This window comes from Callorhinchus milii, unplaced genomic scaffold (assembly GCF_018977255.1).
Source record: "Callorhinchus milii isolate IMCB2004 unplaced genomic scaffold, IMCB_Cmil_1.0 Scaffold1, whole genome shotgun sequence".
NCBI classification, from domain to species: Eukaryota; Metazoa; Chordata; class Chondrichthyes; order Chimaeriformes; family Callorhinchidae; genus Callorhinchus; species Callorhinchus milii.
The window spans coordinates 33,182,312-33,207,671 of record NW_024704742.1 but is presented as its reverse complement, the minus strand read 5'-3'; the positions used below and the strand labels follow the sequence as shown (position 1 = coordinate 33,207,671).

The 25,360-nt window shown below is 38.6% G+C and overlaps 1 protein-coding gene across 14 annotated transcripts in view; it reads right to left on the bottom strand.

Moving 5' to 3' along the window:
- LOC103180901 (calcium/calmodulin-dependent protein kinase type II delta chain) overlaps positions 1 to 25,360 on the bottom strand; it is a 157,215-nt gene that overhangs the window by 6,317 nt on the left and 125,538 nt on the right. For 3 of the 14 annotated variants that reach the window (XM_042339829.1, XM_042339782.1, XM_042339820.1), the window contains exons 10-16: positions 25,030 to 25,152; positions 23,770 to 23,853; positions 22,435 to 22,477; positions 15,120 to 15,160; positions 7,160 to 7,219; positions 6,556 to 6,600; positions 5,101 to 5,149 (exon numbers count right to left, since the gene is read on the bottom strand). In XM_042339829.1, coding sequence (XP_042195763.1) covers positions 5,101 to 5,149; positions 6,556 to 6,600; positions 7,160 to 7,219; positions 15,120 to 15,160; positions 22,435 to 22,477; positions 23,770 to 23,853; positions 25,030 to 25,152 — 445 coding nt within the window. Of the gene's footprint in view, positions 1 to 1,669; positions 1,889 to 5,100; positions 5,150 to 6,555; positions 6,601 to 7,159; positions 7,220 to 15,119; positions 15,161 to 22,434; positions 22,478 to 23,769; positions 23,854 to 25,029; positions 25,153 to 25,360 lie in introns of those variants that run through there. The other 11 variants (XM_042339788.1, XM_042339795.1, XM_042339799.1 and 8 more) reach the window with 6 other exon arrangements.

Here is a 25,360-nt window from a genome sequence, read left to right as displayed (position 1 = left end):
CTTGTGGACTTTGTTTTGTGCCGTATTTCAACACTGTATCTTGTCTTCCAGATAAAGATGCAAGGCCACATTATCAGGCTTAAATGGGGGATGACCAACACCACAATTGTAAAAATTTGTATCAATACTAACCAAGTTAAAAGTTAATTCTATAAATAACCTTATCCTTTCCTCCTTCCCAGAGAGGTCTAAGTTCTGAGTTGTGCTAACCATGCTTAAACTGTGAATTAACAGAAGTCCTTAATTATGCCATTAACCAATAGGAGGCAATTCTTGTGTATCTCAACTATCTAATAATCTAAATGAGCAATTCTTTCATTTTTTAGAATAAATTTGCTATTTATACTAAACTGATTTCAACTCTGACCTTCTGTCTGTTTGTTTGCTCTACACATCAGTTTGAAGACATAACTCTGAATGCTACTGTACTACATTTCTTCTATAGAAAACAAAATGTAATTATTTAGGCACTGATACCAGAATTACATTCCTAACAACATTGTCTGAGAACAATGCAGCACAGTGAAGTACTCAAGAGCCACCATGCTGTATCAGATTAAGAAGAAACATCTTTAATGCCAGTTATTAGGTCACAACCTTAATGCCCAATTACGTAAGATAAAGAATTTTTGAAGAAATCTTTCCAAATCATTCACAACTGCGAACTGCAAAATTTGACAAAAATAAAATTAAGATGACTACCTAGGAATATCCTGATAAGAACCTTAATTTTGATATGCTGGATATTGAAATCAGCAGCAGAATATTATATTTCTTCAGCTTGATTTTAGATGAAGTATTGTTTTGCAATGAGTGCAGCAGTATTGCTACAAACTGCAGTGACTGCACTCACACGGAACATCTATTCTTTGCATAATTTAATACAATAGCGAGAAGCATACTGCTTTGTAAACTTTTTTCAAAAAAATGATGGGTAACTGATACAGGATGGGAGCTTTTTACACAAGTCATTGTCACTATTAAGGCCAAAAAATATTTGTGTCAAAAATAGAGACGTACAACAACAAAATTACATTTGTATAGCGACTTTCACATACATAATACTGTTTTCATTACACCCTTTAAAAAACAGGGTGACAAAAACATCTGAATCACATGAGCATATTTCAGTCACTAGCAATGAAACACTCAGGCCTAAAAGTGAAATAAACAAGTGTACGGTTCACACTATAATACACATCTGTACCACAACAAAAATTGTACATGTAGCACTATTTACATACAAAAGTATACACATCACAATAATAACTGGTGGACAAAAAAGCATAGGACATAAAAATTGACATTTTGGGCATCATTATTTAGTTACTGTAAAAGTAACACTTTGTAAAAAGTCTTCAGTCCTATATATGGTCTAGTTAATCTTCTAGTCTAGCCACATTAATCTTCTATGGCAGCCATTCTCAAACTGGGTCCACAAGATCGTTTTGGGTGGTGGTGGGAGACGCACTGGAAGTGCAGAGGCTATGAAATCTATGAAAGCCTAGTTGGACTATGGAAGCAGCGCAGCCCGAGTAACGGATGAGAGACACCCGTTCCCATGGTTCTGGTGTGTGATTTGTTATTTCAGAGCAGCCTTTGTGGAGCCTGTGAGGGAGGGCAGGAGTAAGGTCTTGTTGCATCGCAGGAAGCCTGCGCTGAGTGTGGGGGCTAGTGGGTTCTCAGTCAGGGGTCAGGGTACCTAATGTCCTGGGTGGCTCTGAGCTCAGAAACGGTGGGACCTCTGCTCCATGGGACCACAGGGACTGTTGTGCTCTTGACTTACACTGGACAGAGGAAGGTGCAGGCTGTGAAGGATCTGACTCATGCGACTGATTCTCTGAATGTGCATTTGGGTTAACGTTTGCATTTTCTGTGCACTTGGTCGCTGAATTGATGGAAAGAAACACAACATATGAACAAATAAAGATGAAAAGGTAGAGGGTGACCAGGATCTTCAAGACACAGTGACAGCAGGAGCGACTGCTGGGGCAGAGCAAGGATGGAGACCAGCAAGAAGATATGGTAGAGCAGGAGGAAGAGGATGATGAATGATTGAAACATAACCTTCCTGTCTTACACTCCTCTGAGCAGTCTGTACTTGGAAAGGTGCAGATGTTGGGAGGGAGAAAAATGCCAGAGTGAAATAATGAAACAATGAATATAAATGAAGTTAATGATGTCAAAACTGCTGTCAAAAGGTTTTAATAAGTTGCATTTTCTGTTCTGTTCAGATGCCACAATCCCATTTCATTCAAACTACTCTGCATTGCAAGTTTTAACCAGCATTTAAAATGCTAAATATGCAGACAACAATTATAAGTCTTAATACAGTACTTCAATTCAACACACTCAATTGTGTTTCTCCTTCAAAAATAGAACCTTTCACCAGATGCTGCAGAAACAATGCAAATATGAGACTCATTTTACAATATTTTCATGACAGATTCAGTGCTTATGGTAAAAATAGCAATAACTCGAGCCACCTTTCTCAGACCCCGAGAGATGCTAATTTTGGACTGGAACATAGTTACCAATGCCCACAGGATAACAATCATAAAAGAAAACCCAGCTTGCCAGTAAAGTCACCCAATTAACAGCTCTGCAAGGTTGTCCTTTCATCAGGGCATTAAAGGCTAAATAGTTCAGTAAAGACTGAGTGAACCTAACAGTTACCCACATTGCTGACTAATATAACTAAATGAAGAGCTGCACTGTGCATGTTGTTTTGTTTCAGTATCAAACAAATGTGCCAAAGATACCTTTATCATAAGATTATGGATCAGGACTAACTGAACATTAGATTATATTTTAAAGCTCCATTGTTTTGGCCTTTCAAGCTTCCCAATTGTTGGTTTATATTTAAAACCAGATTTAAAAACCTGCCCCTTTCTTTTTCCTTCTCATTCTTGGCTTCCTGCTCTGTTCCCAGCAGCAACAATACATTTCATCTATACAGCATCTTTCACATCAGGAGGATGACTCAAGATACTGGACATTGAAGGATTTCCATCCGATCTGGGGGTTGGAATCAACAACAACAACAATCAAAAGGGCTGGCGTCAGGAGGATGACCAAAGGCATGGTCAAAAAGGAAGGTCTTGAGATGGGCCTTGAAGGAGGCAAAGGGAGGTGGAGGGGCTCCAGGATAGAGTTCCAGAGGGTGGGGGCCGAAAGCTCAAATGTCCAAGGTGGACCAGGCAGGGCAGGGTACATGAACAGGCCAGTACCTGCCGACTGGAAAGAGTGGACAGATTGGTAACGTTTTAGTAGGTCGCAGAGATATGGATTCATACGAATCCCAGACAAGGTTTCTGTTTACTTTTTCAATCCCATTTAAAATCGCATATACCCTACGAAATGTCTTTTTTTAAAGGATTGAAGGGCCTGAGTTCAATCATTGCACATAGCTCATTACTCTGGTGAACGGTATAATTTTATTTTACCCTACCCTCTCCTTCCACAATTCCTGCAAAATTATGTAGAATTATGCACAGATCTCAAAACAGTTAGTTAATTGAACCAAAAAATTTCAAGGCAAAAATGGGCAAGAATTTAATTTAATAGTTTCAAGTATGGACAAAATAATTTTTAAAAAAATTCTAAACCATAAATTATTGCTGTCTTATGTTATGTATTTCAGCATCAAGAAGCAAGGTAGAACCTTATTAAAATCCAATTTGGTCTGGTTAATGTAAAGCACATTTCAGAAATTGATAATGCAACAGCATTAAGGACAATGCATCAATCACATTTTGCAACTTTCCCACCAGAGGCTTAATATTTCTTGTGGTTTCAGCATTTAAACCAATTTTGGAAAAATCTGAAATTCTGCCTAAAAATAGAAGCCAGTTTCACAAGCTCCTCTTAAAAAAGGTGGAAAATGAGCCCCCAAATTTAATTATTTTCAAAAAGTTCTGCATGATTTTAAATTTTAAGGTAATGGTCTTAAATATAAGAACAAGGTAGATTTTGGGCCCTTGATGAATTAGCAGTCAATGCCACAAGAAGATGACTCAAATAGATAGCCATGTTTCCAATGGATGTAATAAATGGGTGGCATGCAGGAGCTTAATACTGGAGTCTGGGACGCTATCTGTTGTTGCAGTCGTCTGAGTGATGGATTTAATATTTATTACATCACATGCACCCAGATGTGGCAGTGGCAGATCTCCAAAGCTGATTTCTATGTCAATGTGACCCAGAGCCTTGGGACACCTCCTGACATGAGAGGCGCTGTACAAATGTAATTTGTTGTTGTTGTTGGATGAAGCTGGTCCACTGCATTGGAATTTTGGTTTGAAATTGAGAAAACTCGATTGTTATTTGGCAAGATACCGACCATCTTTTTAAACACCTCAGTGGTCAGTATCCCAAAAGCCAAGACTTGAACACAGTGATCTAGGGTCCAAGGCAATTCAACGTGTCCAGTCCCTGGCCCATCCCAAGTGCATTTGGTGAGACTAACGCTAAATATATTCACTAAACTGACCCAGACCGATATGCTGGATATAAAGTGAAATTCTGATATACATTACGATCACTAAAATTTCATCTAGACACAGCCTTTACAAAAGTGCCAATATGCTTTAAGAAAACTGGCATCTGAACAGCAAAGAACTGAAATACAACCAAAGAAACGGACATGAATATGGATCACTCCAAACGTAAATAAATGGACTCGGGAATAAAATAAAATACTCCAATCTCTCATAACTCAGTAGTCATTTCTCCATTAATCTATGATAAAAAGTTTGTTGTCAAGAAAATACAAGAGAATTAACTTTTCTTTCAAACTCCACCCACCCCCACCCGCCCACCACCAAAAAAAACATAAATTGGGACTCATTTTAGATCTGATAATAATTATTCAGGATAATTCCCTGCACACATGTTCTAATTGCAGAAATACGGTACTAGTAATCCGCAACACTGAATTAAGTGTTCATAAGCATTTATCACATTTTAATGGAGCCACTTTGATGCTATAAATACACTAGTAATCTGGTCAATGCTACTTTGAAGAGCACCACAATAAATATATGAAGACTAAGCAAATAGTAATGATTCTAAGTTACTTCTCAATCTCACTATACGTACCTTTCACATCTTCATCTTCAATGATGGTGTTCGTGCTCTCTGTAGATTCCTATAGAGAAAAGCAAACCTCATTTCACCAGTACAATATGAAACTATGCGTCCATGAATAAGAATTCATCAATTTTCTGTGTGAACTTAAAAAGCTGAGGCCACAAATACAATATGCAAGGTGAAGATTTGTGCAGCATTTTAATATATAAATTCTGTGGCCTTAAATTGCGGGCAGTTATTCACTCAAAACAATTTTTATTTAAATGAAAGCATCCAATCATAAAAATGTAAACAAATCTTAATGAAACATGGACAAAGTAAAACTAATGTGTACTGATGTAGCTTCATTAACCAATGAATATTATTGTATAGACACACAATGCAACTAAAGCAAAGTTTTATCTTTCAACATCAACAACAACAAGATTCCATTTATAAAGCGCCTTTCACGTCAGGAGGACGTCCCAAGGCGCTGCACAGTTGGGTCATGACCCGAGCAGGGGGGAAATGGTCAGGGTGAGGGGAGGGAAGGGAGGGAGCGAGGAGGGGGGAAATGGTCAGGGTGAGGGGAGGGAAGGGAGGGAGCGAGGAGGGGGAAGAGAGTCGAGAGGGGAGCTGAAGGCACGGTCAAACTTTCAGCAAAGTTTATACAATCTGATCTAGTACTGTAATATATAAAAGTGCGCTAGTGTTACTCAAGTGTTTTAAATTATACAGTAGTATTCTGAGCAAAGTACAGTTGTATAAAATACATTATAACACAGACAAAGAAGGGCATCATTGTTTCCTGGGATGCAGCATACAATCAGTAAAATGACAGTGGACACATACATTTTATGCATTCACGTGTTATGACCTTTTTCACTCACTGCTATTGAACAACTGGGAGAAAGTAATTTGCAGCAAACAGACGTACTTTCAAGCAAAAGACCACATGACTCCCAACGCAATCATAAACAAAAAACACCTTTATTGCCCTGTTGCACCTCAGGTATAACATAAAACATGCACTGAAAATATAACTGAAAACATAATTTTGTTTGAAGCCTGGATTATGATCAGAAAGCAATTGAATGGGACAAGTACCAGGTGGAACCACAAACTGCAAAAACACTCATTCTGCATTTCAACCCAAGCTGGCACAAGACACTGGACAAGATAACCAACACTGCATGCTGTATTGGCACTTTACGAAATCACCAGTTAACAAAGAAAAATACACAGAATACCAGAAGCTTGCTGAATACACCATAAAACACCCTCAGCCAAACACAAGGCCACAAAACACTGAAATGGAGAGTAGACGAAAGAAATTCGAAAAACGTAACACAGAATGCTACGATATTTCTGATAGTAGATTGTGTATATTTTTTTCCTTGGTTGGTACATTCTGCAGATTAGTGCTAGGCCTGCTGGCGAAACAATTTGTGTGATGCTTAAACTGGTGAACATATCTTGTAATACCTTATTTCCATCAGCAGGATTGTGGATTACAGTAGTTTGGGGCTCCTGAGCAAGATAAAAGAAAACTCATTGGTCAAGCTTATCCTTCGTCGTCAAAGTGTGAACGAGCCAGCTACAAGGATGATGAGGCTAAAAAGCAATGTCATGATGACCAAAAACAAATGATGTTTAAAAAATACATAAAATCAGGGATGGATCTAACACAACCAGCAACTCCTATCTGGACATCCTGTAACAAAACCTCCATCTCCTACAGTCATGGCATGCAGTTTCTCTAGGTGCATAGCAGCATTTCTGTTTGCTAGCTCCCTGATGTCAGTAGCCTATGCTACTGAATTTGGAGCAGGTCACATTTTGGTGCTGTTGCTGGCATCGCCAGGAGAACTAAAAACAACATGCGGGAAGGCACAGAGACCTTCCACTACAACATGCAGACTAGCAACTACCACCGTGTTCAGTGTCACAGCAACTACTGGTTAAAAATAAAAATGCACGCTGCCTACACAGATGGATTCCCCACAAAACAGAACAGAGACACATGACGAGCTCTCACATGGTAACCCCCTCAGAAAGCAAAAAACAAAACAACGGAGTTGAGGTATACCAGTGCTGGGGTAGGTACGGGTTCTTTTGGGCTGGTTACAACGTTGGCTTTGTTGTTAACCTGTGGGTATGTAAAAAAACATAGAAAATGCATAAGCCTCAATTTATTGTTGCAAAACAGGTTAAGACCGACCATGAATGAATCTCTTCTGATTGATGGATTGTCTACAGTCTGTCTTATGATCTAAACCTATTTGACTGTTTGCAAGTCATGTACAGTTTACAGAACTAGGAAATAAATGCATTGGTTACAATACACCATTTGGAACTGAGCCAATATACGAATTAGAAAAGATTACGACACAGTAAACACACGTTACGAGCAGTTTGTTTAAAAAAAGGAGTTTGTGCATTTTGTCTCCAGTTAAGCTAATCTAATTGATTCTGTGAAGATGCTTGAAAATTATAAAAGAATTGGAAATACATGAAGTTTGAATTCGTGATCGTGATTGAAGCTTGTTGGTAATACAACAGCCAAGCAATTTTGTATTAGTTATGACTGTGCTCTGAAATATGTCATTGGCAGTAAATATTGAACATAACCAACTATTATGTATAATCACTTTCTATGCAAGGATTTGGTACCAATATGAAGCAACTGTCAAGAGATTTATTTCTATAGGAAGGAAATCTTAAACAGATTTATGTAAAGTTATATACCTATGGGACGACTTTGAATGTATTCTACATTCTTTTAAACATTGGCAAATGTATTCAGTAAGCAATATATTATCAGAATTACAATTCCATGAAAACACACCACATAAGATATAATTCATTCTACATTCGGTAAGCATTGATTTAATTGAAAAGCCAAAGCCTTTATGGCTGTTTAATTTGTAACAGATGCTTTATGTTAGCCAACTAATGAGTATTTATCCTTTAATGATGCAGATCACAAATTCAATGATACTTTATTTTTGAAATGTTAACCCTAAAGACTCAGCATCTTGAAAGTAAATTCTCTTACAAGAGATCTGAATTGTGTTAGAAATAGCATGCGTGTTGCAGATTATGGCACTGAGATCTAAATATTATCTAATAATGCTCGAAGGACTGAATGTCTGACTCCTGTTCCTGTGTTAAGTTGATGAAACACAGCTTTGAGGACATTTCCAGCATGAACCTAAAATAACTGGCTACAGGTAATTTCTCACCTGCAGCCCCAGCAGGGCAATCACATCTGAAGAAGAATTTATCCATAGGGCAGTAAAGCATTTGTCTCCTTGTTTCATGTTGCTTTAGACAGATACACACCTACTTTGTGTACCAACATCTTGTATATTTGTTCAGCTTGCTCAGATTTAAAATATAAGCATGGTTAGTTCCAAACACTCTTGACACAGAATGTTATTTTCCAAAAAGAAAACTCAAAGTACAAATGCAAACAGCTAAAATTACCACCCAAACTCTCTGTTGTATTAGCTTGAAAAAGACAGAATTAATTCTAGACCACATTGATAGGATGGCATGCAAAGTGATTACCTTTCATGATTACATAGGATTGAAGGAAGAAACACCTAGGAAAAGTAACAGCAAGTCCCACTTTTCAATCAAAAGCAAAGATTTTTTAAAATTAAGGTCGGCATATGTTAGATATGTGCACGTCCACTTCTCTAAATCATTTTGCAACACTACTTTCTGCAAAGCAACTGCATACATTTTGAGAACATGGAAACAGAAATTTGCTTCCATAGGATTTCACAAACAGGAATTCTCAAACATTACCATGTTTGGTTTCTTCATTCGGATTTCTCTAACTTTTAAATATCAATGGGACAGCTTTCCCTTGGCCTTGTACCAAATGCAGTCAGGAGGGTGGAACAGATGAACTGTTTCTGCACCTTTGCTATTGTTCCTCTGAACAAAATACTCGCATGTGAAGAAGCAGGTTCTGAGCATGGCTTCCTTTCAAATTCAATTTCCCACCTTGGGGAAGCTGTTTGCATTTTAGCAATATGGGATATTCTCTCATCAATCCACTGCTTTGGATGTTTGTGCTCTAACACAATGCCCTACCATACCACTCATGGTTTATTCATTCAGTTGAGAAAATCCTTCAATATTGTATATATTAACATCAAGGAGTTTTCTCAGTCCCATTTAAAAATCCTCTAGCCATATTGTCAAAGGATATGCTTTCACGGTAATTAAAGTCTCACTGAGAGCTAGAGAAATAATATCATCAAAACTTCAAAATGTGTGCTTCTAAAAGGCGAGATAACATATTTATATTGCACATAAATAAACAGATTATGAATCATTCAAAAGTCTAAAACCAATGTTAAATCTTTTTCTTAATTCTTAATAATCGAAGGTTGACGGTCTCTCTTATTTCCAAGAGACCATCATAGAATGTACTCTTATTGGTGTACAAATGTAAGGCATATGAGTTAATCTCAAACAAAATAGAAGTTGCATTGGTTTAATGGAAGGATAGACTATTTATTGAACCATAAGAGCAAAATAGAATAAATTAACAAAACAAGTATATGATGCATACCACTTTATAATTCTTAGAAAAAAATAGTTGACATACAGACAGAACAATGATTCTTTTTAAACACTTCATTTACTCAAATTCCTTTCCTAAGTGTTCAAATTCCTCTCCTTTCCTGTACAATAATGGTTTAGAAAGTTAGCCTTCTAACCCTTCCCCCCCACCATGCTCCAAAAATATAGCCCAAATATTCTCCTACAGAGAGTATTCAGAACTGGAATAATGTAGCACTGTTTGGCAACTATAGAGAAAAAACAGACCAAATCCTCACAAAAGGAATTCATGAAAATAACTTGCTCTGGCCAAGGTTCATAATCCATGTCTACTGTACTCTTCCCTTCAAGGCCTATTTCAAGACCATCCTTTTCAACTGTGCCTTCAGTCATCTTCCTTCCCCACGCCCTTTCCGAACCCAACCCGCAGCTCGGATGCAAACCCCTCATTGTGCAGCACCTTGGGATGTCCTCCCTTCGTGAAAGATAATAATAATCCTTGCATTTGATATAGCGCTTTTCACGTCGGGAGGACATCCCAAAGCGCTTCACAGAACACACTGTAAAGTGAATTGACTGTATATTTGTGGGCGAACGCGGCAGCCAATTGCGCACAGCAATGTCCCACAAACAGTCGTAGATTGAAAATGACCAATTTTTATTATTGATTTTGGTTTTGGAGGGATTATTATTAGGCTCTGTGTGGAGTAAGGAAACTTGCCCAAGGTTTCGCCCTCTGCCTGGAATTGAACTCAGGTCTCTCGCTTGCAAAGCGAGTGCTCTAACCACTGAGCTACAGGACTCCAAGATGCTATACAAATGCAATTTACTGTTGTTGTTCAATGTTGGAGATGTAGAAACTCACAGTCCAACCTCAAGATTGTTAGCAGCAGCACAGGATTCGTTGGTGTTTAACACAGGTCTGTACAACTATGCCAGAAAATGGAATTGCTGTAACAGCAGTTCAACCCAAAGTAGCCACACAAAAAAAATTAACATTACTTCATAAATAATGTTTTCCTCTTAAATTCCCAGAATGTGCAATGATACAGAATTCTTTTCCTTGCAAGATTTTAACACACAGCACCACCCTTTCCAGAACCAGGATTTAAACTATAATTATGTAGAATTTTTCCAAATCTTCACTCTTGGCAACCACTTGACTAATTTGGAGAGTTTGCTTCTGGTAAATGATTTCTCCAGTTGTACCACCCAAGCAGCATCACAAAGCAATGACATTACCCTTTCACAATGTGATTCATCATTTTGAACATATAGTGAAAAGAACCACTATTTTTAATTATCCTATCCACCAGCCCCCTACATTGTCATTTAGACAGTGCTTTCTTGCAGACGTAGGAAGTACACACAAGAAGCAAATTGTTTTAAGCTAGTCAGAAAGATGTATTTTTATGTAACATCAGTGTGAAATCTATATTTACCTAGATTAAGAGACTTTTAAAAAAAAAAGAAATACCAGGTGAATAATGCAATTTTGTAACTGATTCAATATGATAATTATCACATCAAATTTGTTAAAAACATGAGAATTTCAGATTATAATTATCAATCGAGCTCAGGTGGGAATACTCTTTTGCCTACCACACCTGCTGGCACCTTTGTTCCTGCCAGCCATCATCCCCATTGCTGCTTCTAAATGTGAAGAATGGCATTTTTCACTGCCACTTCTCACTGCCTCCTTTTCTTTTCACTGCCAGTTTAACCTCAAAGTCCTGACTCCAGTTTCTCTGAACACGCTAATCAGAACACGCTGAACACACTTCATCACTTGTTCACACTGGGCACCCCAAATTCTTGTTAGGCAGAGAAGATCCAAGCACTCACAAAGAGATGGACTCACTAAGTATTCTCTTAATATGAGTACAATTAATGTATAATGGACTCTGGGATGTTCGATCAGATACTCATACTAGACTGGAGATAACACAACACTAATAACCGTCATGGTTCAGGCCACCAGCTTTTCAAGATCTCCGTGAAAGTTAAAGTCAGGAGTGGTTAAACATTAGCTCTATAATGTGAATTTCGCCTAACATGAAAGTTTTATGAAGATCTTAGTACAGCAGCTGCAATGCAGAGGTTTGTGCCATGGTACCCATCTCTTGAGAAATCAAACACAACTGCACTATATATGTGATCCCTAGTTTTGCTTCATTGAAGTATAAGGCAGCTTGTGTAACAATACTTCATAATGTGCTTAAACAAGGATACAAATAATAAAAACTATTTACATTTATATCAAGACTTTCACATTAAAGAGGATGAATCAAAGTGCGTCAGGCAGATGGCTGGGCACCTAAAGTGTCAAACTACTTTGCCACCGATTATGCTTACTCGTGAGACAAGGTTGAATGAAGTTCTGATAGGAATTCTGAATCATATTCCAAGACATATTTTAAACTGACATTATATTCTCATTGTGTACGATCAACTACGACTTGCATTTATAGAATGCCATCCAGGTAGAATAAAGTCTTGGAGCATTTCACAGGGTAAGTGTCAGACACTGAGGCAGGAAATACGGTGAAGGGAGAGTTGACCATGCGCACGGTGAGACAGAAGGGAGCTCCAGAGATTGGGCATGTAGTTGCTGAAGGCTCAGTCTCGGCTGGTGGGGCAGAGGGGTTGGGGGAGGCTCAACAGGCCTGAGTTAGCTAAGCAGAGTGAGTGAGCAAGTGGGGTAGTGGAAGATAATAACAATAATAATAACAGATAGGGAGGTGATAGGACATGAATGGATTTATAGGTGAGAGTAAAGACCATGAAATAGATCTGTTGGGAGCCAGGAGAACATTGTGAGGACTAGGATGATGTGCAAATGGACATTATAATGTAGTTTAAAAAAGCACCTACCAATGTCAAAAACGTTACCAGATCAGATATATACAGAGAATAAAATCCACAGCTTAAGCAATCATTAAAAGACGTTGTTAGTGTAACAAACGTAACGAGTTCTCTTAAGACTTTAGTAGCACAACAGACTTCATTGATTGCCCGCTGTAAATAAAGATAACACAAGTCAAGGACATGATAAAATCAAATCATCCTCAGTTGGAAATGGGAAAGAAAAGCTTGAGTAGTTCAAGTGGAAATTAATGTAATATTCTTTTCAGTAAAGGCAGTCGGTCACAGATCGTGCAGTTATTAGTTTCTGAATCAATTATATTGGTGCAAAAAAGGATGCACAGTCATAATTCTGCCAATCGGAATTAAATTGGGAATACATTTAATAGGGAAGTAATTCCATACTGCAAAGGCTGTAAATACTGGGTCAACTGCAATATTTGAGACAAAAAAAGTTGAATATTTGGTAGGCAGGGGGACTCAAGGAATATGGCAAAAGGGTAGGAAAATGGTATTAAGTTGCAGTCCAGCCATGATGTGTACAAAAACAAATTATACACATCTAGCAAATGCAGATGTAAAGGTTGATATATGTATCCATATTGATAGACAGGTATGTACAACTATAGTTATCTTCCTTATACCAAGGCAGAAGTGAAGATTTAGACGAGGGTCAGTGATTTATTTATGTTACTCTCTTTCAGCCATTACACTTTGCTGTTTATGATGTACATTAAGACGTTTTGACTGTGTGGTAAGGTGCTATATCAAATGCAATATCTCTCATAAAACAGCAAAAGGTCAATTATGTTGGAAAGGATGAGGAAAGTAGAAATTACACATATACTCATGGATTTGGAAACATAATGAGCTGCTGTTCCATCAAATGCAGGGTCACCGGCAGGATTGTCAACTAAGCTATAGATATTGACAGTTTAGACCTTAGCCTTGAACCACAGAAAAACAAATGTTGGCTGGACCGATATTGACCTCTAATTCAGGTACCTTTTCCTCTCCAGTCTGTTCTGAGGAGTCCAAATCCACACGTCTGTGACAGGCACAGCGGAGACTGCTCGCTAGGTGATACAGCAGTCTCAAAATGGATAGTATTGATCAAAGGGAGTGTGTGCATGTGTGTGTGTGTGGGTGAGTGCATCCGTGAGTGAGTGAGTGAGTGAGTGAGAGATAGAATTTATATTTTCTCGTGAATAAAGAATTAGATTGCACTGATGTCTGGGGTAAAGCTTGTGACAAACCCAATCCAACAAATAAAGCTGGCAGGGGAATATGATCTAGGGCAATTAATTATCCAAAGTCCTAGGCATTGCTTATGCCAACATGGACCTTCAAGAAGGAAATGATTTATTCATGAAATCAGTTGCTTTCTCATCTTCCAATATCTTACATCAACTTCTCAAAGTGTTGTGAAAAAAGCTGGATTTGTAGTCAAAGAGCAAGAGTACAGTCCTTTATTTTAAGACCAGGTGAGGTTCCAACTACAAAATATTTTCTTCTTCCTGGTTATCTCTGAAAAAAACTCACGTAACCCAAATGTGAATTGGGACAAATGTGTGACTAGTAATAATAATAATATCCTTGCATTTGATATAGCGCCTTATTACATCTTTTAGATGTCTCAAAGCACGTCACAGAATATACTGTAAAATTAGTGATTGTATGTTTTGTGGGTGAAACGCGGTAGGCAATTGCACACAGCCGTGTCCCACAAACAGTCATGGATTAAGTGACCAAATTATTATATTTTTTAATTTTGAAGGGATTATTACCCATGGAAAAGCGATCTGCCAATTGACTAATACTTGGTTCCTACTTACTGCTAGATAAACAGAGGTGTATGGAGTAAGGAAACATGCCCAACATTTCTCCCTGCCGGGAATCAAACCACAAAGCTACAGGGCTCCACAGTTCTGAGGAGTTGTAGTTGTCTGCTCTCTCTCCCTCCCTCCCTCCCTCCTCCCCAAATTCGCTCGCTTCCTTCCCTTGATAAAAGTCCGTATGATGTCCTACCTCTTTGACCGCGCTTTCAGTCACCTCTTCCCTCCCTATCCCCTTTAGCTCCCACCCCCAGCTCGAATGCCCAGCCAGCAGTGTTAAGCGCTTGAGTTGTCCTCCTGACATGAAACGTTCTGTATAAATGTAAATTGTATTGTACGGCACCTTTGATTATCACAGTAGAAATGTTTATAACTGAATATTAATTTTAGACCGACAGGAAATCTAGATGGATGAGACAACAAGGCGAATAATGATACAGTATTGACCGTTACATACATAATTCAATGGAACTTCCAGGTAAGAGGCTTATATAACTCATCCCTTAAACCAACTAGTGTGAACAATCTTATTCTGTACCTTTCCTTAAGGAATCCGAGCTATCTGAAAACTACATCAAGATGCAAGAATTTACTTTGCAAAAGCACATTGTTTCGGACACCAACCTTATGTGAGAGTATGTGAACCTGCACGTCCTCCTCATTAGTGATAAAACAAGACTAAGAACAAAATACTGTGGCCAAACAAAACCAAAGTATTAGAAGGAAGGGTTACATCACTGCATGTGGTTTCATTAAATTCCAACCTACCTTAACGCCATCGGTCTTCTTGTTGAGCAAGCTCTTTGCTGCTGTAAATGGATAACAAAAATCTAAATTAGACCTATCATTTCCCACAACAAAGTGAGCTTTTGGCAAAGCCAGTGCTTAACTCACAGCAACAGGAAAGAAAATGCTGCAGGCAAAATTTTATTTTGCTGAAAGCAATCTTGGTTAGGCAGAATAAACCTCAGGCAAATTTGTAGAAGGCAGGCTTCAGACATGGGTTCAAATGCAACACTTGAAGAGCATTTATTCTCGAAATAACTATCTTTTAAACGGTACGTACCACATATATATGTCTGAATGCAATACACGGGTCAAAACATGTCAAAACGATCACAAGTTCATATACAAAACTCATTGCATTAAGTAAAAAGTTTCATACGGATATTCTTGTGTGCGGTGACCATGAAGTTACTCATCTTTTTCTCCTCTGTATCTGAACTTGACTCAGCACTCGATGAAGCACGCAGTGATATTGATGGATGTTTTCGCTTCAGATGGTTCACCAAATTTGATGTCCCGCTTTTTGTACCGCACATCTGCAAATGGCAGTGTTTGCAAACTGCCTTAAATTTCATACCAGTGGCGTTCTCTGGTACATCAAAGTTCTCAAATACAGCTGAGCGTTTCCGAGACATGTCACATTACAGTTTGAGTTAAACTGCGAGGCGAACAACTTCTATGTGTAAATAGACTGCAAATGCATTTGCATCTAAATGTGCTCGAGACCAAAGTTACCACATTTGCATTTTTTTCTGCCCAAAGAGGAAATGCCACATCGGCATCATGTACATTTGCATTTGGAGACAACACATCATTTGAATTTGCATTTAAATGCACTCGTTCATATTTGAACCCAAGCTGAATTTCTAATCAGTAAAGTTAGCTGTGTGAAAGTGGCAGCTGACTACTTTGGTTTTTAAAACATCTCTTTTTAATACTTCATATATATCATATACAAATAATTATCTACATGTCACGTTTTGGAATGAATACGGCCTATGAGACTTTGGAACGTGATAGGCAGTACATAAGCATTATGACGTATATACAAGTGTCTGTTGTCTCTGTGTTGTGACTAAATGACATCTGTCTCAAGCACATTTAAATGCAAATGCAAATTCAGATGTATTTGCATTTGGACCCAAGTCTGGCAGTCTTAAATTCATAAAGCAAGCAGGGATTATTGGTCAATCAGGCAGTGATTGCTTTGAGTTGCAAAAATGCCCAATTAGATGTTTAGGGTCTTACCTTACAGGGAACAAATTCCAAACAAAGTGGAGAAGGGAAAAAGGGAGGAACAAAATGAAACATGTTTATGATCATTTCAGTGACTTTAACATTATCTAAAACAAATGGTTTTCACGTCCCATGCACTTGAACCAAATTGGCACAATGGCTACCACTCCTAATTTATCATTTCACACAGTGCTCTCGAACAATGACATGCAGAACAATTACAAAACAAGGGGAATCAATAAAGATTGTGCTTGGTTGAATTGCTAGCTGAATTTCTAATAAGTAAAGTTAGTTGTGTAAAACCCTGTGTGTGGCTGCTTACTGATTTAGTTTAAAAAACCTCTTTGTAATGCTACATCTACCCAGGAGAAAATAAATTTCTTGCAGTCAGATGCTAACACTGATAAATAGATCCAAAAACAGGAATTCAGCAAGGTAGCAACATCTTACAACTCAAAACATTATCAATATTTAACTATAATATATTTAAATACAGCCTGTTTTGGGAAACAAACATTCTATTACCTAGTTAAAATGCGGTCCATTTTTCCTGAAAGACTATTTGCCTGAAATGCACATTTCACTCTGTATTATTTTACTTCATATTATAAACTACTTGTTTACATGTGCTGTAGGATATATTGCTAGACTCTCCCAAAATACATGTCGAAATTATTAATTAGTAATTCATATTGCAATATCAATACCTTCTTAGCGAATAACATTTAGCACAAACTTTAAAAGAAACTGCTTATTTTAAGCTAATTGAGTTGCAAAAAGTCAGAGGTAATAGTAGGATCCAAAATGTGATGCTTCTTAGCAGGAATCCTTAAAAATAGAATCTGAGCTGCACAAAAGGGGATTCTGTTTGGCAACTAGAAAGAAATATGTTACTGTAACTCACAGGGACTTTGATCCAATGTGAAGTGACCCCTGAATTTATAGGGAGATTGGTAGATCTGGGGAATATCCTCTTGTGGTGGTTGAGACTGTTTTGCACATACTCAATAGGAGTGTATCCAGAAACAAGAGCCCCTAATGCTTGTTTTGGCTGAGGTAAAATAAAGATTCTAATTTTTACTTGGTATGTGGGTTAATTCCTTATACCAAGAGGATCATTGACAAGAACCCTTCCCTTACTTGGGAGAAACGTTATAGGCCCGACCCACATTTCCGAAGTGAAGTGTCAGCGGGTGGCCGAGAATTCCAACAAGATTCTTTATTAAGGAATCCCATTAAGACACACTGCATAGCAGACCCCAATATAACTGTAATGAGGCAACATGCAAATCATTTGTCTTTCCTCCAGACATTTTAAGTAAAAAACTATTAAGAATGGTAAATTAACCTATTTTGCCTTATTCATACAGGTAACCTCGGTGTAACCGGAAGGATCTCCCAGCTAAATGTCTTTCAACAATAAATAAGCCTACATCTTGAAGAGACAGGAAGAGAGGGACGGCAAGAAAATCCAAGAAAAGCTGTAAAATAACGATGAAAAACATCCAAATCCGTTAGTCCTCACATGAATTATTCGATAAAGTTATGGACTCTGCTGCAGGTCACTGAGGCATGCTAGAAGTTATTTGCCATGCTACTTTGTATTTCTCAACCACTCTTGTTTGCATTGCATAATGCAAGCTGACAACCAAAATTATANTTTTTTTATCAAGAAAAGATCCACAGGCACAATTTGGATTAGCAAGATTTGGGCCACAAATGGTCAGATCAGCAGTTACTACTTGCTCTTGGTATCGGCAAAACAACAGAAAAGTGTTTTCGCAAGTCAAAACTGGTTAGGGACTGTAAGTTATCTCAGAACAGAAAACAAATGAATGCATTGTGGGGTTTCATGTGCTGGCCAGTTTTTCAATGTTGTCCAGAAATCTGCTGTGTGAGAACAGAGAACGAACCAGGTTGCACGTTACATTGGTCAGTTAGTGTGGCAACTATTTTCTGCCTTTGTTAAGACTCTATTCCAGTGGTGGCCAACCAATGGCCCAAGGGCAAACATGTCTCGTGGGGGCATCAAGAAACGGCCTGCCAAACATTTGCACTAGTCTAGGCAAGTCTGTGTTAAATCAATATTTTGTTTCCAGTAGCTATCGAGTAGTATTACATGGTGTGGTCATAAATCAAGAAATATTCAATCAAGAAAAATTAGCTAAACAAAAATGTTGGCTATCACTGTTTTATTTCATACATCTGCTGGGAAGTATTACAGTTGCGTTTGAGACTTATTCATTCAAAACTGTATTTAGGTAAGAAAGTAAGAACCTACTTTTTATGTGTAGCACCTTTCCAAGTTGGATCATCTCAAAGTATTTCACAGTTACTGTTAAGTATAGTGACTGTTTCGTAGGCACAAACAGCAGCCATCTTCACCAGCAAGGTCCCACAAAGAGTGATGTGACTAATTAATCTGGGGGATTGTTGGCCAGGATAAGTGAAGTGCTTCACTCAAATTAATTTAAATAGCAAAGACAGAAGGAGATTCACTAACAACTTTTAAGAGAGAAGTAGATGGGTATTTGGGGAGGACAGGATTGCAGTGCTATGGAGAGAAAGCGGGTCAGTGGGATTGAGTTGGATTGCTCTTTTAGGAGCTGGCACAGACGCGATGGGCCGAATGGCCTCTTTCTGTGCTGTACAATTCTATGATTCTATGAGAGCCAGAAGTGGCCCCTGTATAACTAAGTCATTATCCCAGACAAGCTTTATTTTTCTAATACTTTTCCTCCAGTCGCCAAGATGGCTTTTAATTTCTGAGCTAATTTGCCATTTGCTGAGCCTTAAGATTCTTTTAGCCTTGCATTTTCTATTTTAATGGCTTCTGAAAACCTAAGCAAATTATATCTATTGGCTAGCCCTTACCTACTGGTTTAGTTAACTCATAAAAGGAAACTACCAAGTTAGTGAGACTTCCGCTAAATACACGTGGACTCTTCAGATGATTAGCATCCTGTATACCACTCCTGTATACCACTCCCGAGAATTTTCTTACTGCACATATTTAGCAAGATAACTGGTCTAAAGATTGGGCAATATTTATTATCCTGAAATCCTCAGGACCAGATTCTACATTTATGAAACCATAAAACTAACTGTAAACAGGTTAAAGCCAAGTACCCAGGCTTTTCTTGTTAAATTTACTTTATACAAAGGAACTTGTCTCTCGTACCTCTAACAATAGCTATTTCATTTTTTAACATCCTTTGAATCTAACCACTTTGAACGTATCCTCATAATCAGGATTGATTACCAGATAGCTACATTTTGCAAATCAGCTGTAAGTTTCAATACCCATGGTTTAAATCTATCGTTTTTAAAAAAGAGATTACAAGAAATGTGGTGTCTTGAATTCAATAAATTGGGATCAGCAAGTCTAAATTAAAATTCACTGGTGATTCATATATAAAATATACTTGAAAGTCAGTTCAAACAAGTACGAGTCAGACCGAACATAAATACCAGGATTCATATTTTGACTACTGCAATTTAATTTGTGTGTACGTGCTGGATGGGGCAAGTATGCAAAGAGTATTACGTTACCGACCCAATGCAAACATTTGGTTTTTCTGTTCCTACAGAAAGAGCAGCAGCATCATCAGTGGCGTAACAAGACCCCAGAAGGGCCTGCAAGAACCTAAAATGTTGCTTACCTTTGTCTCCTCGTGTTCTCTCTCTCTCTGACATAACTCACATGTGAAATAACTATATCGAAATGGGGAGTGAGAGACCACGAGTCATTCCGCCACCAAAGGGTTGTATCATGGCACCACTTGCACCATTGTTGTTACACCACTGCATCATGATATCAAGGCACTTATGCAAAACCATGATGCAAATCTCCAACTTTGCAGTTGGTGACGTCATTCGCAGACATGGGGTCAACTTCCACATGTATGTGGATGACACCCAACTGTACCTCTCTGCCTCCACTCTTGACTCCAGGACCACTGCTGTCCTGACAGAATGTCTGTCAGACATCAAATCCTGGATGAGAGCTAACTTTCTACAGCTGAATGTCAACAAGACCAAAGCTCTCCTGATTGGCTCCCATCAGGGCCTCCACACCTCAGGCGCTGACAGCATCACCATCTACGGTTGCACACTCCACCTTACTAAGCCAGTCCGGAAACTTGGGGTCTTGTTTGACCCTCAACTATCCTTTCTACCCCACATCTGCACCATGACCCGCTCTGCCTTCCCCCACCTCCACAATGTCTCCCGGCTCTGCCACTGTCTCACATCATAGGCCACTGAAACCCTCATGCACGCTTTCATTATATCAAGACTCGACTATGCAAACTCACTGCTTGTTGGCCTCCCCAACTCTTCCCTCCACAGGCTGCAGATCATCCAGAACTCTGCAGCCCGTGTCCTCTCCCGCACCAAACCCCATGACCCTATTACCCCCATCCTCGCCCGACTCCACTGGTTTCCCATCACACAGAGGATACAGTTCAAGATCCTGGTCCTCACCTTCAAAGCCCTCCGCAGTCTTGCTCCCCCCTTCCTCTGTGACCTTCGAACCCCCTATCATCCTGCTCCCTCCCTCCGCTCAGCGGACTCTGGCCTGCTTCACGTCACCCACCTCGCTCGTCCCACTATTGGTGGGCAGGCCTTCTGCCACTCCGCCCCCGCACCCTGGAACTCCATCCCACAGACCCTCCACCCCGCCCTCTCCCTTGCCACTTTCAAGACCCATCTCAAGGTCCTCCTCTTCAACTGTGCTTTCGATCTCTCTGCTTCACCCCTGCCCTCCACCCTCCCTGACCCCGATCCCTTGGGTCCGCAACTCTGTCTGACCAGCCCCTTGGGACGTCCTCCCGACGTGAAAGGAGCTTCGCAAATGTAATTTTGTTGTTGTAGTTTCTCCATCCGACTCCCACCCCTCTGTCAATGTCAGGAGTTTTATTCCAAATTATGAATGGAATAAATTGCACACTGCTCAACTAGAAAGATGTAAATTCACAATGATCTGACACATTGGGTGAGAAAAAAAAACGTAGTTTACATCTAGGTCTACAATCATAGATAATATCCTCACACCATTGAGGGTCCCGAAAAATAATTGTAGGTTTGTGGCACCTTTTATTATATATGTATTAATATAAAACTAATTATACAAAGGTTTAAGCCAAGTCATTCAGATTTCTCTTGTTAATTTTAGTTTATACAGATCAATTCCATATTATGCCTTTTAAAAAAGCATTTTTTTAAAAAATGCATCTCCCCTTTCCATAAAATTCACTGTCGTAAAGTCACAAATCTAATCCAAGTAGTTACACTATTCCAAACAGAGGTTAAATGGCTTTGCAGAATTCAAAGCTATGTTATATCTCACATTATTCTGCAAGTGAAGCAGAGAAGATACTGTGTACCATCTCAGGTTTGGCTCTATGTGGTAAAGACTCCCATAGGAATTCCTTCAATCAGATGGTTTCAACTGAGGACTTTCCAGTGGAGGGACAGCAAGTAAGTTGGACAAATTGACGATTCCACTGGTAAGAAAATCTCCAACTGCAGACACAATATAATGGCTATCGACTCCACTGTTCTCATCTCACCGAAGTATAGTATGGAATCCTGCAGAGGCATTTTAATAACTTAATAATTAGAGCAAGATAGTGTATGCAGTTTCTTAAGAACCTGTTTATGGTTCTTAAGAAACTGCATACACTAGCACAACCTTGGTAAGCAATACCATCACAAACAGTCAGAGAAATGCGAAAAGTATCCCAAATAAATTATCTTTAAAAAAACGAGTCTGGGAAAACCCTCCAGGCATACATGTTAAGGTACTTTCTCCACACAGGCTCACAGCATCATGAATATTTTGTAGGTAGTTTGACTACATTTAAATAGATGTGTCATCTCATAACATAAATTTGAGTAAACCAAATGCTTTACAATGATGAAAGTTCCACAGCACGTTGTAACAAAACAAGTAAGAAAAGCCGGGGATTTGATAAACAAATGCTTTCTTTACTCAAAACGTTTTAAATCTCTGCATAAGTATTACATAGACTGTGCACTAGCATTACTTGATACGCACCTGAGAAGTTCCTTGTGGCCAACATAGTTGTGAGAATAGCACCCTGAAAAGGAATCAGGAACAACTTCAGAAAAATTAGCTCAAGTATACATCAGCAATGTTTATTTAGGCAACAAAACCAGAAACACAAATGACCTCTCAATATTCCAGTCTGGCAGGCTTATTTTAATTGGCTTTTCAGAGTTTACATGTTAAATCTTTGTACATTTTGTTCATTTTATATTTACAGGAGCAGGCCTTGATTTGTGAAGGTTACGACATTTTCTTCTGGTTAAATGATTAATTCATTTTAGAACCAGTCTACTTTGTGATTCGGGTGGATTTCAGGAACCACCCTATTAATGCCTAGGTATTAGTCTGGCTCAGATAGCAGCACTCTTGTCTCAGAGTCAAAATGTTGTGGGATGTTACCCCACATTAGGACTTTGAACTCTCGTACTCTAGGCTGATACTCTAACGCAGAGGAACACTGAAAAGAGAAGGAGTTTCTGCCTGTGTCCTGGGACAGCATTGCTCTCCAGTCTTAGCATAGGTGCAAGTCCTGAGACATTATAAATTCAAAGTATGTGGTTTGAACCTTCATCTTTCCGACTCAAAAGGTGAGAGTGCCACCAGCTGAGGCAGGCTGACAATAGAAACCTTTCAATAATAAACAGGAATCACACCCACATGTATTTCATTCACCATGTTTGCTAACTCCACCTACATCATGTACACGTTTACAACTTCCTCATTGAATATGCATTCCCATACTTATCCTTATGTGTGTTAAACATTGTTGGCCAGTGCTCAGACAGTCTGGTCGTAACTCATTATCAAGTAAAGGTGGAATTTGAGACTTAATCTCCCTGCACTTTGCCGTTAAGTGTCATCTCCAGCAGCTTCGTCATCAAACGATTTTCCATGTAGTTGAACATCAGTTGACTTCAAGATACCTCCATAACCATAACCCATAAAGCTCCCATCTCTCCTGAACACACTGTGCTCTTTTCCATGTCTGCTTAAAATGTGCTACAGGACTAATGGACTAATGGAAGAGAAACATAGAGCATGCCCTCATACCTCCTACCCTCACCATCGTTAAACTGCTTAATACCTCTCCCCATTTTGAGCTATTACAAGAAACATTTTTATCAAGATCAAATGATTGGTAATTAAACTTCTAATCTCATGTATAAAACAAGTTGCTAAATTTTCACAATTTTCTTTTATAACAACAATTTGTATTTATATAGCACCCCTCATGCAGGGTAGTGTTCCAGAGCACTTACCATTTTAAAACATAACATGGTATAAAACAGAAAAGAAATGGAGAAGTTGAAACAAATATCTTACCTTCAGCTTCCTTCTGGCATTGAATTTCTTCAAGCATTCCACAGTCTCCTGTCTGTGCATGCAAGAGGCAACAGTAGATCGTTGCTGAAAGATAAAATAAATGATAAGCTTTACTGTTCCCACAATAATTAAAGACTTACAGTGCAATAGTAACATTTTACAAATCATTGAAGACTAGCTTACTTTTCCAGACAGTTTTATAACCTTGTTGTGATCATTTCTAAAATGAGAGTTTTAAACATCGGAATACATTTAAAGACACCAGGATCTAAAATTTCCAATGGGATTCCTTAAAAATAAATCTAAGTGGAGTCTCCTTCTGGTAAAATGGAAACAGCTATTATCCCTTGGAACTGTACTCTGAAAGTAGATCATGCCAGTGTGATGTTCCTCCAGTTTCCTTCTTGAGAAAAACTATTACTGTCTTTAGTCCCAACTATTGCAAACCTTTTATTAATTCAAATAAATTAAAAACATCAATTGTCTAGAAAAATCACTGGGGAACGCTAATTTCAAAGTCAAAGTAATTATTGAGCAAAATGCCCTTTATGGTGGCAGACCAAATTCACAGGTAGACGTTTTGTTCATGAACAACAAAGAAAAATAAAATTTACTTTCTAAACTGTAACTTGGTTCAATAAAATGATGCATGATTCACAATTGTGCCTTCAGCTACATTTTTGCATTGACTTTTCTGCGGCTGGGTTGCTGAAAACAATCTCACTGCAAACTAATATTAGATCTTCAACATCAGATGCCCTCTATACATGCTTAGTATGTGGTTTCACAAGGCTAATATTCCATACATTCAAATGTGTTTTTACCATGGGAACAGACTTTCAAACACAAATAAAGAATGGGGCATTTTTAATTAACAGAAAGCAATTTTAGACATAAAACAATTTAGGAGGGACTTGCACAATTTTCCCAGGGACTTGCACAATTTCTACCACATAAACGAAACGCTCACAACCAACAACAACAAATTACATTTGTATAGCACCTTTCATGTCGGGAGGCACTGGAACCAAGCTCAGGACTGTGTAATAACGCAAGCCTGATCCATCATTCTGCATCCATGAAGCATTCTTTTATGAGATTTTAATACTAATAAAGGCAGAAGCTAATATTTTCAGTCTCCTGTTTTTCAAAACTCTATATCCCATGATGTTTGATCAGTAGTGCATGATCAGTAATAATCTGATAGTAATACATTGGGAAGAGAGAAGCACTGGGGCAAAAGAAAAGGCAGCAACTTACACAAATCCATGGATGTTTGAGGGCTTCTGTGGCTGTGATGCGCTTGGCAGGGTTGATGGTTAACATTTTATTGATGAGATCCTTGGCTTCTGGAGTCACCGTGTCCCACTCCGGGGATGGGAACTGCAAAACAGACCATGAAATGAGAGCTAACTTTATAGAGCTAACCAAACATGATGTGCCCAAAACCTTTACAATTTACATTAGTGTAATGTATGTCTGGGGACAGTTATTCAGCTTAGTACTGAATATGAGGAAAGCCATATCACTGGATAAGGAAATTCTGTTCTGAGCTTTGGAGAACCAGCACCATTCAGTTAGGTGACCAGAC